Here is a 14,221-nt window from a genome sequence, read left to right on the forward strand (position 1 = left end):
GCTTTTGAACAGGGGAGCATCCCTGCCACTAAGCTAGTGACTCAAGCTTTTGCTCTTTCATGTGCCATATCTCTTATATTCACAGGGGGCCAGATTCTTCAACCAGAAGGATGAAGGGTGCCCTCTACCCAAAATATTCAATAGCTTGGTGGTTGGGGCACTGTCCTGTCAAGTAGGAGATGTGGGGTTGAATTCTCTCCTGTAAACCTGGTATCCCCCATCTGGGGTGAGTGGTCTAATTGCTAAGCTGATATTCAAAGGATGGGTACTACCTGCCCCCTCTTTGAGAGAAGCTAACCAGCTGCTGTATTTTGCAATGAGCTCATGGCATGAGTGAGGCATGCTATAACGACACTAAACAGAGTAGGCTGCTCTGGGGACTTGGATGGAGTTTAGGTGCTTCAATTTAGGGACTTTTTGAAAATGTGATGACAGATGTCAGAGTGACACCCTGCATTTGAGAAATATTCAGTACTTACTAAAACACTTTTAGCCTGATAAACAAAGAAAGATAAAATTCCAGACATGTAATGACAAAATATAACATAATTTTTGTCTCAGAAATGTAAAATATTTATTATTTCTGTGTCATTCTCTCCCCCACCCCATTTCCCTACCTCCACATATTCAGGTAATGGAGAAATATCATCTGATAACCATATGTTCACCTACACGCATGAAAATTCCCTGGAACACATACTCCTAAGCTCCAAATTTAAATTCTCCAAGACAAGGAAGTATGAACCTACATTCAGTTCAAAAGACACCATTTCACTTCAGGCATCTAGCACTCTGGGTGCTCAGCTCTCCTTCGTTAGCGATATGGACTTCAAACAAGAAAATAGCGTGAGAACCAATAACATGAGGATGGAAGGACAGGTGCAAGTCGCTTCAGTCTTTGCAAGAAGCACTTACACTCTCACAAGTACCTACAATGAAAACAGCCATGAGCTAGTGGGCGAATCAAATCTGAACCTGGACTCTTCTTATCTTCAAGCTTCTAACCAGATGACTGGCAGATATAGCAATGATGTGTTTTTAATTAATTCAGTCTCTGATCTACAGAGCGGTATCTTAAGAAACACAGCCTCACTGAGGTATGAAAAGAGCCACCTGAAAGTGATCTCTGAAACAAATGGAAGATACCAAAACCTGGCAGGTCTCAACAAATTTGAATTAACTTTGGCAAAGCGGGGGGCTGCACTTCGTAGTGAGTTCCAAACCACCTACAAACAAAATCGATATTACGCCCTGCTTACAAGTTCTCTTGATGCCCAGGGTTTTGTCCTCAACACTGATGTCTCGGTGAACGATCAGCGAAACCGAGCAGCCCACAAGTCCAGCTTAACTATTAATCAGGATGGTTTGGCCAGCAGTGCAACCACAAACTTGCAATTTAGTCCACTGATGCTACAGAATGAAATGAATGCTAGACTGGGCACTTCTGGAGGCTCCCTGATGGTTTCTTCTTCTGGACGGTATGGTAAACACAATGCAAAATTCAGCATAGATGGAAGAGTGGCCCTAATGGAAATAGCACTGGGAAGCGTATACCAGAGCACAGTCCTGGGTGCAGATAGCAAAAACGTCTTCAACTTTAGAGTTAATAGAGAAGGACTCAAGTTCTCCAATAACTTAATAGGATCATACAAGGAAATGAAGCTTGAGCATGTTAATGAGCTGAACATCCCTGGCTTCTCTTTAGCATTTGTTTCAAAATTAGACAACACTCTCAGCGCTGACAAGTCCCACAAGCATTCTTTTGACCTGCAACTGCAGCCCAGATCACTCACAGCTAAACTGAACAATGATATAAAATTCAGTGAATTTGACATTACCAACAAAGCAGAGCTACGACTAGAGCCACTGAAGCTGAACCTGGGTGGCAACGTGAGAGGAGCTTACAGGACAAATGAAGTCAAGCATACATACACCATTACTTATGCTGATCTGGCAGCAGGTTTGAAAACGGACACGCTTGCAAAAGTTCAAGGCGCAGCACTGAGCCACAGGGTAAACCTGGAGATTGCTGGACTCTCTTCCTCCATTACTATGAACACAAACTGCGATTCCAAACACCTACATTTCACCAATCTGGTACGGTCCATAATGGCCCCGTTTACTGTTACAACCGATATACACACCACTGGTGACGCGAGTCTGATTGCTGTGGGAGAACACACTGGACAGCTATACAGCAAATTTCTGTTTAAAGCAGAGCCCCTGGCTTTCACAATGTCCCATGATTACAGAGGATCCACTGGCCACACCCTGAAGTCTGGAAAAAAATACACGACTCTACTTGATAATAAAATCGGTCTGCTTTTTACTCCTTCAGAGCAGTCAAGTGCCTGGAAGCTGAAAAGTCAACTGAACAATAATGTGTACACACAGGAGCTCAGTGCTTATAATGATGCAGAAAAAGCTGGCGTGGAACTGAGTGGGAAAGCCTTAGCAGACCTCACTATAATGGACTCCCCAGTTCAAGTTCCATTCATGTCTGAAAGAATTAATCTAATCGATATGTTAGGCCTGAGGGACAGTGTTGAAGAGCCTCAGGAATTCAGCATCTCTGGGTCTGTGAAGTATGACAAGAACAAAGATATGCATTTTATTAACCTGCCATTCCTGGATCGCCTGCCAGTGTATTTTGAACAAATCAAAGGTGCAGTCATATCAACCCTGCAGTCAGTGCAAAAATACTTAAGAAGCATAAATGTAGATCAGCATATGAGAAAATACAGGGCATCTCTGGATAAGCTCCCACACCGGGTTAATGACTACATAAACAAAATAGATTTAAAAAGCAGGGTTAACCGTATGAAACAGACTTTGGTTGCATTCACAAAGGATTATAATATAACAGCTGATGACTTGCAAACTACATTGGAAAATGTCATAATCCATTTTCAGGATGCAGTGGTTCAGCTTCAGGCTTACTTGATAAAAATTGAGCAGTTCATCAGAGAGAATTATGATCAGTATGACATTCAAACAGCTATTGCAAAGCTGATTGACCAAATAGTTGAAAGAATGAAAATTCTTGATCAGCAGTACAAAATCACTGTCACCATGATTAACACTCTCCAGAGCTTGCAGACTACCATTGCTCAGTTTGACCTTAGCACATTAGGAAGCAGCACTTCAGCTTGGATTCAAAATGTGGATGATCACTACAAAATCAGAGTTTGGATACAGGAAAATCTAGAGCGACTCAGGATTCTTATTCAGAATATTGATGTGGGGTGGATTGCAGAAAACTTGAAACAGCAGATACAAGCCATTAACATGAAAGAGGTTTTGGAAAAAATAAAGGGTTCATTTCCGGTTAAAAAGATGAATGACATTATTGAGCAAATTAAAGAGATTCTCCTCAATTTCATGGAGGATTATGAAGTGACTGAAAAGATCAATGCTTTCCGGGGGAAAGTGCACGAACTGATTGTGAAGTATAAACTTGACAAGCAGGCATACCTGTTAATGGATGGGTTGATAGAAATGTCTAATCAGTACAAAGTGAAAGAATTTGTCCAGAAACTAACCATCTCTCTGAAAAAAATAGATATAAAATCAGTCTTTGATAAAATTGTATCTTTGATTGATGATGCTGTCAAGCAAGTTCAAATGCTTGATTATAAAAAGTGGGTAGATGAAATCAACACGTTCCTTGATACGGTTATCAAAAAGCTCGTCTCTTTTGACTATAACCAATTTGTAGATGACACAAACAACAAAATCCAAGAAGTCACCCAGAAAATCAATGAGGAGCTCAGAGCTCTAGAGCTTCCGCAGAAAGTAGAAGCAGTGAAGCAGTATATAAAAGAAGTCAATGTTGTGGTTTCACAATTCATACAACAGCTAAAGGACACCAACCTTGCAGAAATGATCACCTGGGTCAGAGACCTACTAAACTCAACAGCATTTATGAGTCTGAAAGCCAGGATAAATGAACATCTGGAAGACCTGCGAGAGAGGATTTATGAAATGGACATCACGAAGGAATGCCAGAGGTATCTTCAGATGGCAAGCCAATTCTACTATACCATTGTCACATACATTTCTGACCAATGGAACATTGCTGCTGAGAAAATTGCTTTACTGGCTGAGCAATATAATGTGAAACACTGGGCTGAAAATGTGAACCAGTTAATTGAAACAGGTTTTAGAGTTCCTGAAATCAAAACTGGCTTTATCAACTTACCCTCCTTTGAAGTTAGTCTTCGAGCTCTACGGGAAGCAACTTTTCAAACACCAGACTTTGTAGTTCCATTGACTGACCTGCACATCCCCTCTTATCAGATAAACATCAAGACATTGAAAGACTTAAAAATTCCCATGAGATTTACCACACCGGAATTCACTATTCTAAATACTTTTAAGGTTCCTTCATACACCATTGACTTGATTGAGATCAAGCTACAGATTGTGCAAACAATAGACCAAATGATGTCCGGTGAATTTTATTTGCCAACACCTATGTACTTCAGAGATCTAAAAATGAGCGATTTGCCCTTTTCTGGCATTTCCTTCCCAGAAATACAAATTCCTGAGCTACAGATACCTGAAATGTCAATCCCTAAACTAAATCTAAATGATTTCCAGATTCCTAATGTTCAGATACCAGAATTTCAGCTGCCACGTATTCCACACACAGTGGCCGTCCCCACATTTGGCAAGCTGTCCAGTGCTTTCAGAATAGCCTCTCCATTCTTCACTCTCTCTACTCAAGCTGGTGTTCAGAACACTACAGCATCTGCAAAAAATCCAGAATTTGTGGCCACTGTTTCAGCTCAAGCAACGTCCAAGCTGGATTTCTTTGCTTTCACGATGAATGCAGACGCACGTCTTTCAGCCCCAGAAATGCAGCAGCTAAACCTTAAAGAAACCATGAAGTTCACTCATAGATTCCTTAAAGCTGATCACAAAGGTGAAGTGACATTGTTAGGGACTTCTGTGGAGGGGAAAGCTGAAACCACAGCAAACATACGGACTGCCAAGAATTCAATCGAAGTTCATAATAACTTAATGGTCAAACTACAGAAAAAGGTTTCAATGCAGAGCAGGACAACCTATTCACACAGACTAAATATTCCACAGGCTGATCTCTCCAGTCAGGCTGAGCTGAGCAATGACATGACTACAGAGTTAGAAGCAGGACATATATTATTTACGTCTAATGGAAGAGGAAACTGGAAGTGGGGTGTCTCCGATTTCTCCGATGAAGGCACCCATGAATCACATGCCACTTTTAAAGTCGAGGGACCCCTTATTGTATTTTCTGCTGAAAACAAGATAAATGATAAATACTTGAAGGTCAACCAAAATGTGAATTATGAATGTGGTTTCCTAAATTATGCCAAGCTTCAAATTAAATCTGAGATTGAGTCGCAGCACGTAGGGCGTAGTATTCTGAACGTACAAGGTAAAGGGCATCTTGGAGAAATGAAAGTAGAACTAACAGGATCTCATAATGCTCAGCTCAATGGACAAATTACTGGAGTCATAAATAACAATATTGCCTTCTTAGTCCAGCCTTTTGAAATCCACACATCTACAAACAATGAGGTGAATGTGAAAGTTAGCTTCCCAATGAAACTAATTGGCAAAATTGAATATCTGTATAATTATGGTCTGGTGCTTAGTTCTTCAGTTCAGCAAATCAGCTGGCAAGCTGGTGGCAGGTTCAATCAGTATCGATGTGTCCTTAACGTGTCTGCTGGAAACGATGAAGAAAAAACTGACGCATATGTAGGGGTGAACGGTGATGCCAACCTAGACTTCCTACTTATTCCTCTAACAGTTCCTCAATTTGACATTCCCCATACTGGAATGAAAACACCTCAACTGAAAGAATATTCACTGTGGGAACAAACAGGACTGAAGGATTTCTTGAAGACTACAAGGCAATCATTTGATTTAAATTTGAAAGTCCAGTATAAGAAAAACAAAGACATGCACTCAATCCCACTTCCCCTAGAAGCAGTATATGAAAGAATTAATAAGTACATCATCTCTGTCAATAAGCATTTTGAGAAAGGAAGAGACAATGCATTAGATTTTCTCACCAGGTCATATAATGAAGCCAAAGCAAAGCTTGACAAATACAAAGTCGAGCCTTCACTCAGCAAGCTACGACGCACCTTCAGAATTCCAGGATATACCATTCCCATTGTGAATATTGAGGTCTCACCCTTTACAGCTGAGCTGCCAGCATTTGGTTATTTGATCCCCAAAGAAGTAAGCACACCAGGCTTCACAGTCCCACTCATTGGCTTTTCAGTACCGTCTTATACTCTAGTCTTGCCCTCTCTGGAACTGCCAGTGCTTCACGTCCCACAAGACCTGCGCACACTGAAGCTTCCGAACTTCAGGATGAACAATCCAGTAGATCATATCCTGATTCCGGCTTTGGGAAACATTACCTGCGACTTTTCATTTAAATCCAGTGTGATCACTCTGAATTCAAATGCTGGGTTGTTCAACCAATCAGATATTGTTGCTCACCTCAGTGCCACCTCTCTTTCGTTCATTGAGGCATTGCAGTTTAAATTAGATGGTACATCCAGCTTGACAAGGAAAAGAGGTTTGAAGCTGGCCTCAGCCCTGTCCCTGAGTAATAATAAATTTGTGGAAGGAAACCACGACAGCACTGTTAGTCTTTCAAAAAAGAGCGTGGAAGCTTCACTGACGACAAATGCAAGGATCAACACACCAGTTCTCAAGATGAATTTCAGGCAAGAACTTACAGGAAATACTAAGTCCAAACCCACTGTTTCCACCATGAATCATTTAGATTATGCCTTTGATATTCTTGACTATGTTGGCAAAGCTAAAGGTGCAATTGATCACAAGTTCACTCTGGAAAGCCTTACGTCTTACATTTCTCTAGAAACAGCCACAAAAGGAAACATCAACGGGTTATTCTACACCCTAACTCCATTTTCTGGAACATTAATCCATGAAGCAAATACCTACCTGAATGCTAATGGAGCTCGTTCCTCAGTCAAGCTTGAGACTAACTCTCAAGTAGATGGAATTGGGAATGTGAACATGAAAGAAAATCTTGCTGTGGAAGTGTCTTCCCGTCGGATTTATGCAGTCTGGGACCATAATGGGGAAAACCATGTACGATTGACCTCTGCTTTTACAACCACAGGGACTCAGAACACCAAAGTAACCCTTGAAATGTCTCCTTGGAGTATGTCAACAGTTCTTCAGATACAAGCTACCCAACCAAATTCCTTCATGGAAACAGCTTTAGTTAATCATGTTGTTTTAATGAACCTCAATACTGAAAATCAGAAGCTCAGCTGGAAGGGTGAAGGCCAAATCCAGTCATTATATCTCAGCCATGATACGCAGCTATCAAATGAAAACTCAAAGGCACAATTTGATATTTCTGGATCACTGGGAGGACATGTAGATTTCCTCAAGAGCATTGTGTGTCCAGTTTCTAACAGGAACCTGTGGGATATCTTAAAATTGGATGTCACCACCAGCGCTGACAAAAGGCAGTACTTAAATGGTTCAGTATCCATAGTTTATACAAAGAGTCAAGATGGTTACAGCTTCCCTATATACGTGAATAAATTAGCAGATGGCTTCACATTCACTATTCCTGAAATACATCTGGAAGCTCCGGGTCCTGTTCTCACAACTCCAGAATTTAAAGTTCCTTTCACAACTCTGCAAGTTCCCTCATATACCTTTGACTTACGCAACATAAAAATTCCACAGATGCTAACCACAATGCCATTTAACATTAGTTTGCCCTCTCTCCCACAGATGAGCTTTCCAAAAGTAGATATAGGAACCAATTATATTACACTGGAAGAATATAAAATTCCATACTTTGAAGTGACAATACCTGAGTACCAAATAACTGTGTCTCAGTTCACTCTTCCAAAAACATTCTCTCTTGGAAACCAAATTGTGGATCTGAATGAAGTGGCCAATAAGATTGCAAACTTTGATCTCCCAACAATTACAATTCCTGAGCAGAAAATTGAGATTCCACCTTTAAAAATATCCTTGCCTGCTGGAATTTATATCCCTGCATTTGGTGCTTTGACTGGATCTTTCAGAGTCGCCTCACCTTTATACAATGTCACCTGGAAAACAGGCCTAACAAATAATAAGGACTCATTTGAATATTCCCTTGATTCCACTTCGAGTTCAACATTACAATTCCTGGAATATGATCTTGATGGTAAGAAAAGCATTTGAATTTTGTACTCCCGTGTGGGTTAAAATCTTGCATGCTATTCTTTCTGCAACTTTCCGAACATTATCTTAGCAGAGATTTTCTGCTAAGGGGAGGGAAAACACAATGTCTGTTCTCCACCTGAATTAACTTTAATAGCAACGCATCTTTATTCCTTCTTTCTCCTGTTAATCCTGCCTGGACAGTATAGGAGAGAGGCTGTGCCTTTTGTATATCGTCAACAGAATTGTTTAGTGATCCACAATTAGTTTCACCTGGGCAGACACTCTTGGGAGTGCACAGGTGTCATTAACAGCATAGTTTGAAAAACATAGAGTTGTGGCACTTTAGTTGAAGGCACAGTTTGCTGCATTGAGTTGGACAGGCACAATGTTAGGCTCTAGAATCTCTCAAACTGGTCGAAATGCATAGGAAGGATGGTTTATTTCTCGGTTTAGTTTGTACATGAAGAAACTCCTGTCTCTTTGCATACAAAGTAAGGGTGAAGTTGCATATTATATCTGGAGGTGCGTCAGGGGGTGTGAAAATTAGAACATGCTGTGACCAGTCACATGTTAAGGGTTAACACCTTTTCTTGCCTGCTCTAAGACGTTAATGGACTTGCAAATACATGAGGAGAGCCATGACTAGGAACCAGAATACCTGGGCTCTGTTCCTACTCTGAGTGGCGGGGGAAGGGGAGAGGGGAGCTGTGCATCCTGGGATGCTGAAGGACTGCAGATTGCTACTTTTATTTCCACAGAGCAGGCTGAATTACCCTAACACTGACCTCAGTTAACCCTTGCCTGAACTAGCATAATTTGAGATGCTCAGAGGGCATGTAGAATAAGTTAACAAGCTTTAACGTGTGGACATTCACATTTTAAGTGCCCTCAGTATGGTCTAAGTGTCATATATATCTTCAACCTAAAAATAGTTTTCTGTAAAATTACTAAAATACAATCAACGCAGAATCCTCAAATAAGATTTTACGGTCAATTTTCTGAGTATGACCACCAGTTAAAGTTATGCTAAAAATGTAAGGCAAATATAAAATGATTTCACGCATAAGACAAATAATCTCAGTTTATATTCTGTGTGAAGAACACAAAGCAAAACAAGAAGACGTTTAAAATCTAAGTTCCAAGGAGAGAGACAAAGAAGCAATTGCATAGCTTATTTCTCCATGGTTCTATAACAGTACCTGCAATGTTTGCTATAACACATCAAGCATTTTAAAATATCTTGGCAAAAAAGGTGCAATACTTAACTTCCTAACCTACAATTATTTATTGTGAAACATTAGCAATTTGTCCAGCCAAAATACAGGATAGTATTTGATCTTTTCTGTTGTGAGTCTGAAAAGTCAGACAACATGAAATCTTTCTTTTGCAGCTGTGTCAACCTACAGATATGAAGGAGAAGTGTTTGCTGTAAAGACAATAAGCAGGTTTTCACATCCTGACTTGAGTGCTGTATATAAGGGAGATTTTGCCATGCGAGGAATTAGGTAAGGATTTGCTCTGATAACATACTTTTTAATAGACAAAACTGCAGATGCTTTGCTATAACTGTAAAAAAAAATATGTGGCTGTCATACATCTTTGGTCCCTGATACTATCTCCCATATGCCACCCCACTTGTAATTGGGAAGCTGCCAGTAGGTTTTCCTAATACCATTTTTCTGAACAGACCTATATCACAAGGCTATGAAAAAAAAATAAGTTAACCAAAGTTCTGCTGAGCTTCATCTTCACCAGTCTGATCCCTTTTGATGGGCATACACATTGTGGTCTTAATTGTCACCCAGAACTATCCTCTATTGAGGAAAGTATTACTGTATGCAGATATATTCCAAATTGGGGAATTTACTATAGCATTTATTTTCCTGAATAACCATTTGTTCATGGCTGTTTTAGAGTCCCGGACCACTCTGCAGTACTGGACATCACCAGCCCAACCTTTATCGATGTTCATGTGCAGTATAATGGAACTAAGAACAAGATTTCTTCATCGATATCTTCACCATCTGCTGGCACCCTGGGTTCACTTTTTGAGATGGACGATAATCTCCTCAGACAGAAATTGTACTACCAGAGTCAGGTAGGAAAAGTTTGAAATCAGTCAATGAGGCTTTGGTTTTGGACAGTGAGGGGGAGGGGATAGGCAATGGGGGCTCTTTTTCTTTTCAAAGTTAACCTAATACTTAGTACGGGAGTCACAATGAGTTTTGAGAAGTGCCAGTTGTCCAAGGAAAAAGCAAACCATCAACAGCAGCAGTCAGAGCTTTCTCAGCTCTTTCCAGCCATGGCAATATGCTTTAATCTCACTCTGAAAATTATATCCCAATGTGCAGTCTGTGTATCAGAGATTAGTTGAGAAATAACCGGAAAGCAGTTGGGAATCTCAAAGTGATGACAATCAGAAGCACAGACTAAATTTAATCCGAAACCCTGAAAGTGCCTATCACAGGGTCACTAGAATGTTTCCGGTATATTGTGAGTCACAAGGCTAGAAATCGGTGCCGATCACACAATGTCAAAAGGTTTAATATTCTGCGATGATGTGTTAAAGTAGGAGCCACATAAAACTAATCTAATCTATAGAACATATATATTCAGCAACCTCAGGTCACACAGAGGAACAATTCTTCTAATAGCCTCAGCAATCTAAAGTCAGGACATCAAAGATATGGCCTATGGCCCAAATCTGGCCCATGAAGATGGGTCATCTATCCCATAGGGTTACCTACCTCTGTGGACCAAAGTGGTGCCACAGGGCATGTCACTGGAGCTGCCAGAGCTGCTTTGCCAGAGATGCTCCACCCTTTACTTTTTAGTCGCCATCAACAACTAAAATCCTAAAATTGATGGCAGGGGAAAAGGATGGGGCAAGTGGCAGCTGCATTAACCCCCTGGGTTCTGGAGCTGTGACAATCAATATAGCATCGACAGCAGCCATTTGGATAAACACTGCCATTACTTGCAGGTCATTCAGCTCATAAGAAGCCCCCGGTCCAAATATGACCCAGAGTGCCACCCCTGCTCTAAAATGTTACTGGATTTCTATTTAAAACAGCATCTTTTTAAATTCCTTATAATCAAAGCTTAGTGGATGAATAGAAGTGAAAGCAATGAAATTTGAAAAAAAGATGGACCCCCTTTCCAATTTTTTTGTGTCAATGTCAAAGTGTAGGGACAAAATAGCTTTTAAAAGCTTTGGTACATGATAGGTAACAATGGATTTCTATTAAGATTAAGTGAGCATCTATTAAAATCAATAGAATGCAAAATGATGGGAAAAAACTATTTGAAATCTACCTGTGATTTAGAGACGTGCTTTTAGAGCAGAAATATGATGTAAATAATATTGCATGTGTAATTTGCTTTTTCACGTATTCCATTTTATATTTTCAGTCTGCCCCTCATAGAGATATTGACATACTGAAAGGTGAGATATCATTCAAGAAACGTGACCTGATTCAGATTAAACTAAATTGGAAAGAGGATGCAGCTCCAAACATGCTGAGGGGTCTAAAAGAAAAGATCCCTAAAATTATAGATGCAGTCTATAACTGTGTTAACAAATACCACAAGGAGCACATGGGGATCGACATTAGTGCTGCCACTTTACAAGCAAAGATCCTAATGCAAAACAATGCTGACAAAGCGTACCAAGTTGCTGTAAAGCAAGTAGATGAAATAGATCTTCAGCTTCGGGCAGCAGCCAGCCAGGCCACTGGAAAATACCAAGAGATGAAGGCAAAAACCCAACAGTTATATCAGAAAGCAGCAGATCAAGCTGCTCAGATTGACTACCAACAAATAAGTGCAAAGATTTTTGCTACAACCATAGACATAATAAAAGAATACCACATCAAGGTAAAGCACCTGATTGACTCATTCATTGAATTCCTGAAGACCACCAAATTCCAGGTCCCTGGACTGACTGACAAACATACAGGCGGGGAATTATATGCAATGTCTACAGAGAAGGCAGCAAAAGTTATTGACCAATGCATTTTAAAACTGGAGGAATATTTTGATGCTTTGATTGTATTGATCAGTGAGCTGGAAGTTAAAGTTCCTGTTTCTGAAAGAGTGATCAAAGGTCATGATGTGGTGGAAAAAATTAAGGAAATGCTTAAAGATTTGCAGAAACAAGTTAGACAGGTATTTACTAGTCTTAAAGGGGCTGACTTTGCAGAAAAGCTTGAGAAACTTAAACATTTTGTGCAAGAAGTTTTCCAGAAAGTGGAAGAACTTATTAGAAACCTACAGTCCAAAAACTTTGATGATATCAAAATCCAAACTCAACGGTTGTACAAGGATGCCATCAACTCAAACTATACAAAAAAATTAAAATCCCTAGCTGGGGCTTTCAAAGAATACCTCTACCAGGTAAAGGATTTTAATGAAAAGGTGTTCCAGGAGCTTTCAGAGAAGCTGCATCAGATACTTACCTACATAAAGGCACTGAGGCAGGAATATTTTGATCCAAGTATAATAGGATGGTCAGTCAAATACTATGAAGTAGAAGAGAAGGTGATAGAGTGGCTGAAGAGTCTGATAGATACACTGAAGGACTGGCATGGCAAGTTCATTGAAGATATTATTGACATGACTGCACATCTGATTGATCAAGGAAAAGATTTAGGTGAAAAGCACGGCCGGGTGTATTATGACCTGCTTACAGATACTGATGGAAAGGGAAAAGAGAAAATCAGGGAGCTCTCTTCTGCTGCTCAGGAAAAGATACAACATTGGTCTGCAGCTGTTAAAAAGGGTGCTGCTGAGCACCACAAGCAAGTCAAAGCAAAACTGCAGGGCACCTATGACCAACTTCTTCTATCCTACGAGTGGCTAATTACAGAGACAAGAAAATTAATTGATGTGGCTATTGAAAGCTATTCCACAGTCATTCGGTACATCACAGAGCTTCTCTATAAGTTGGAAAAGTCAGCTGCAGAACGCGTCAAGGCCTACATAGCTGTTCGCCCAGGAGAGCTTAGAATAGATTTACCCAAACCATTTAACTGGCAATCAGTGTCTAAATTTGCCCAATTAAGTGAGGAGGCATTGAGGAAAAAAATGGAACTAACACGCACATTAATGCAGCAAGGCATTGAACAAGGCTCTAAGAAATGGGAAGAACTGCAAATATTCATTGACCAGCAGCTTGCTGTTGACCAACTGAGTGTTCAGCAGATAATGGAAAACCTACAGAAGCGCATAAAAACCTGAATGGACATGCAGAAGAACAAAAATACCAATTTTGTGTGACAATGTATTTAAAAATGACAGTAATTAGCATATTGGAACTTAGGGAAGATACTGTCTGAATTTGAATTTGTAAATGAAAAACAATCTAGAGCAGGTTATTTTAATACATTTACAAAGCCAATAAATGAATTCTTTATTACATTTTTGTGTCATTCATTACAGCCTTGGGTCATATAACCTGATCCAACCACCATTATGGTCAAAGGAAGTCTTTGCCCTGATTTCAGTATGTGTTGGACCAAGTCAATATTGTGCAATACATTTTGTAAATAGTCATGAAAGCTATGGAATACATAGAACAAGTAGGGTTCAAGATAAAGGTCACATTCATGAGCCACTTAAAAACAACTTGGAAATATTAATATTCCTAGCGTAGGAGCAAAAGTACTCTCCTCACTATGCCAAGGGAAAAAGAGAGAAGAATATGTGCCCTGCAAAGAAAGCAAAGAAGAATATGACTGAATTCTACAAATATGGTCAAGAAGGAAAAACTTAATTCCATTGTCAGGAGAGTCAAATAGTATTACTCAGAAAATTGCAAATAATAATAATGTTCTATTAAACGCAAATGATAATGCATGTATTTGTCAGTATTATTGAGAAAAAATATGCCATAAATGTTAGGAAAAATAATTTTGTTCTGGGCTAATTTTGTAACCCAGAAATGTGGGGACAGGGGGATAGGTTTCCTTGGGTTTTTTTCACCTCCACAAAAGTTCAGGTTGCACATCAAATT

General features: G+C 39.9%; 1 protein-coding gene across 1 annotated transcript in view; it reads left to right on the forward strand.

Moving 5' to 3' along the window:
* Positions 1-13,626, forward strand: part of APOB (apolipoprotein B) — a 40,880-nt gene extending 27,254 nt beyond the window's left edge. Inside the window, exons 26-29 of the mRNA XM_090031587.1 lie at positions 632-8,209; positions 9,599-9,713; positions 10,123-10,306; positions 11,620-13,626. Of these exons, the coding sequence (XP_089887713.1) occupies positions 632-8,209; positions 9,599-9,713; positions 10,123-10,306; positions 11,620-13,446 (9,704 nt within the window). The 3' untranslated portion in view covers positions 13,447-13,626. The remainder of the gene's footprint in view (positions 1-631; positions 8,210-9,598; positions 9,714-10,122; positions 10,307-11,619) is intronic.
* Positions 13,627-14,221: the final 595 nt, after the last annotated feature.

Source organism: Crocodylus siamensis, chromosome 1, assembly GCF_052110815.1.
Source record: "Crocodylus siamensis isolate JL-2025a chromosome 1, ASM5211081v1, whole genome shotgun sequence".
In the NCBI taxonomy this organism is placed as follows: Eukaryota; Metazoa; Chordata; order Crocodylia; family Crocodylidae; genus Crocodylus; species Crocodylus siamensis.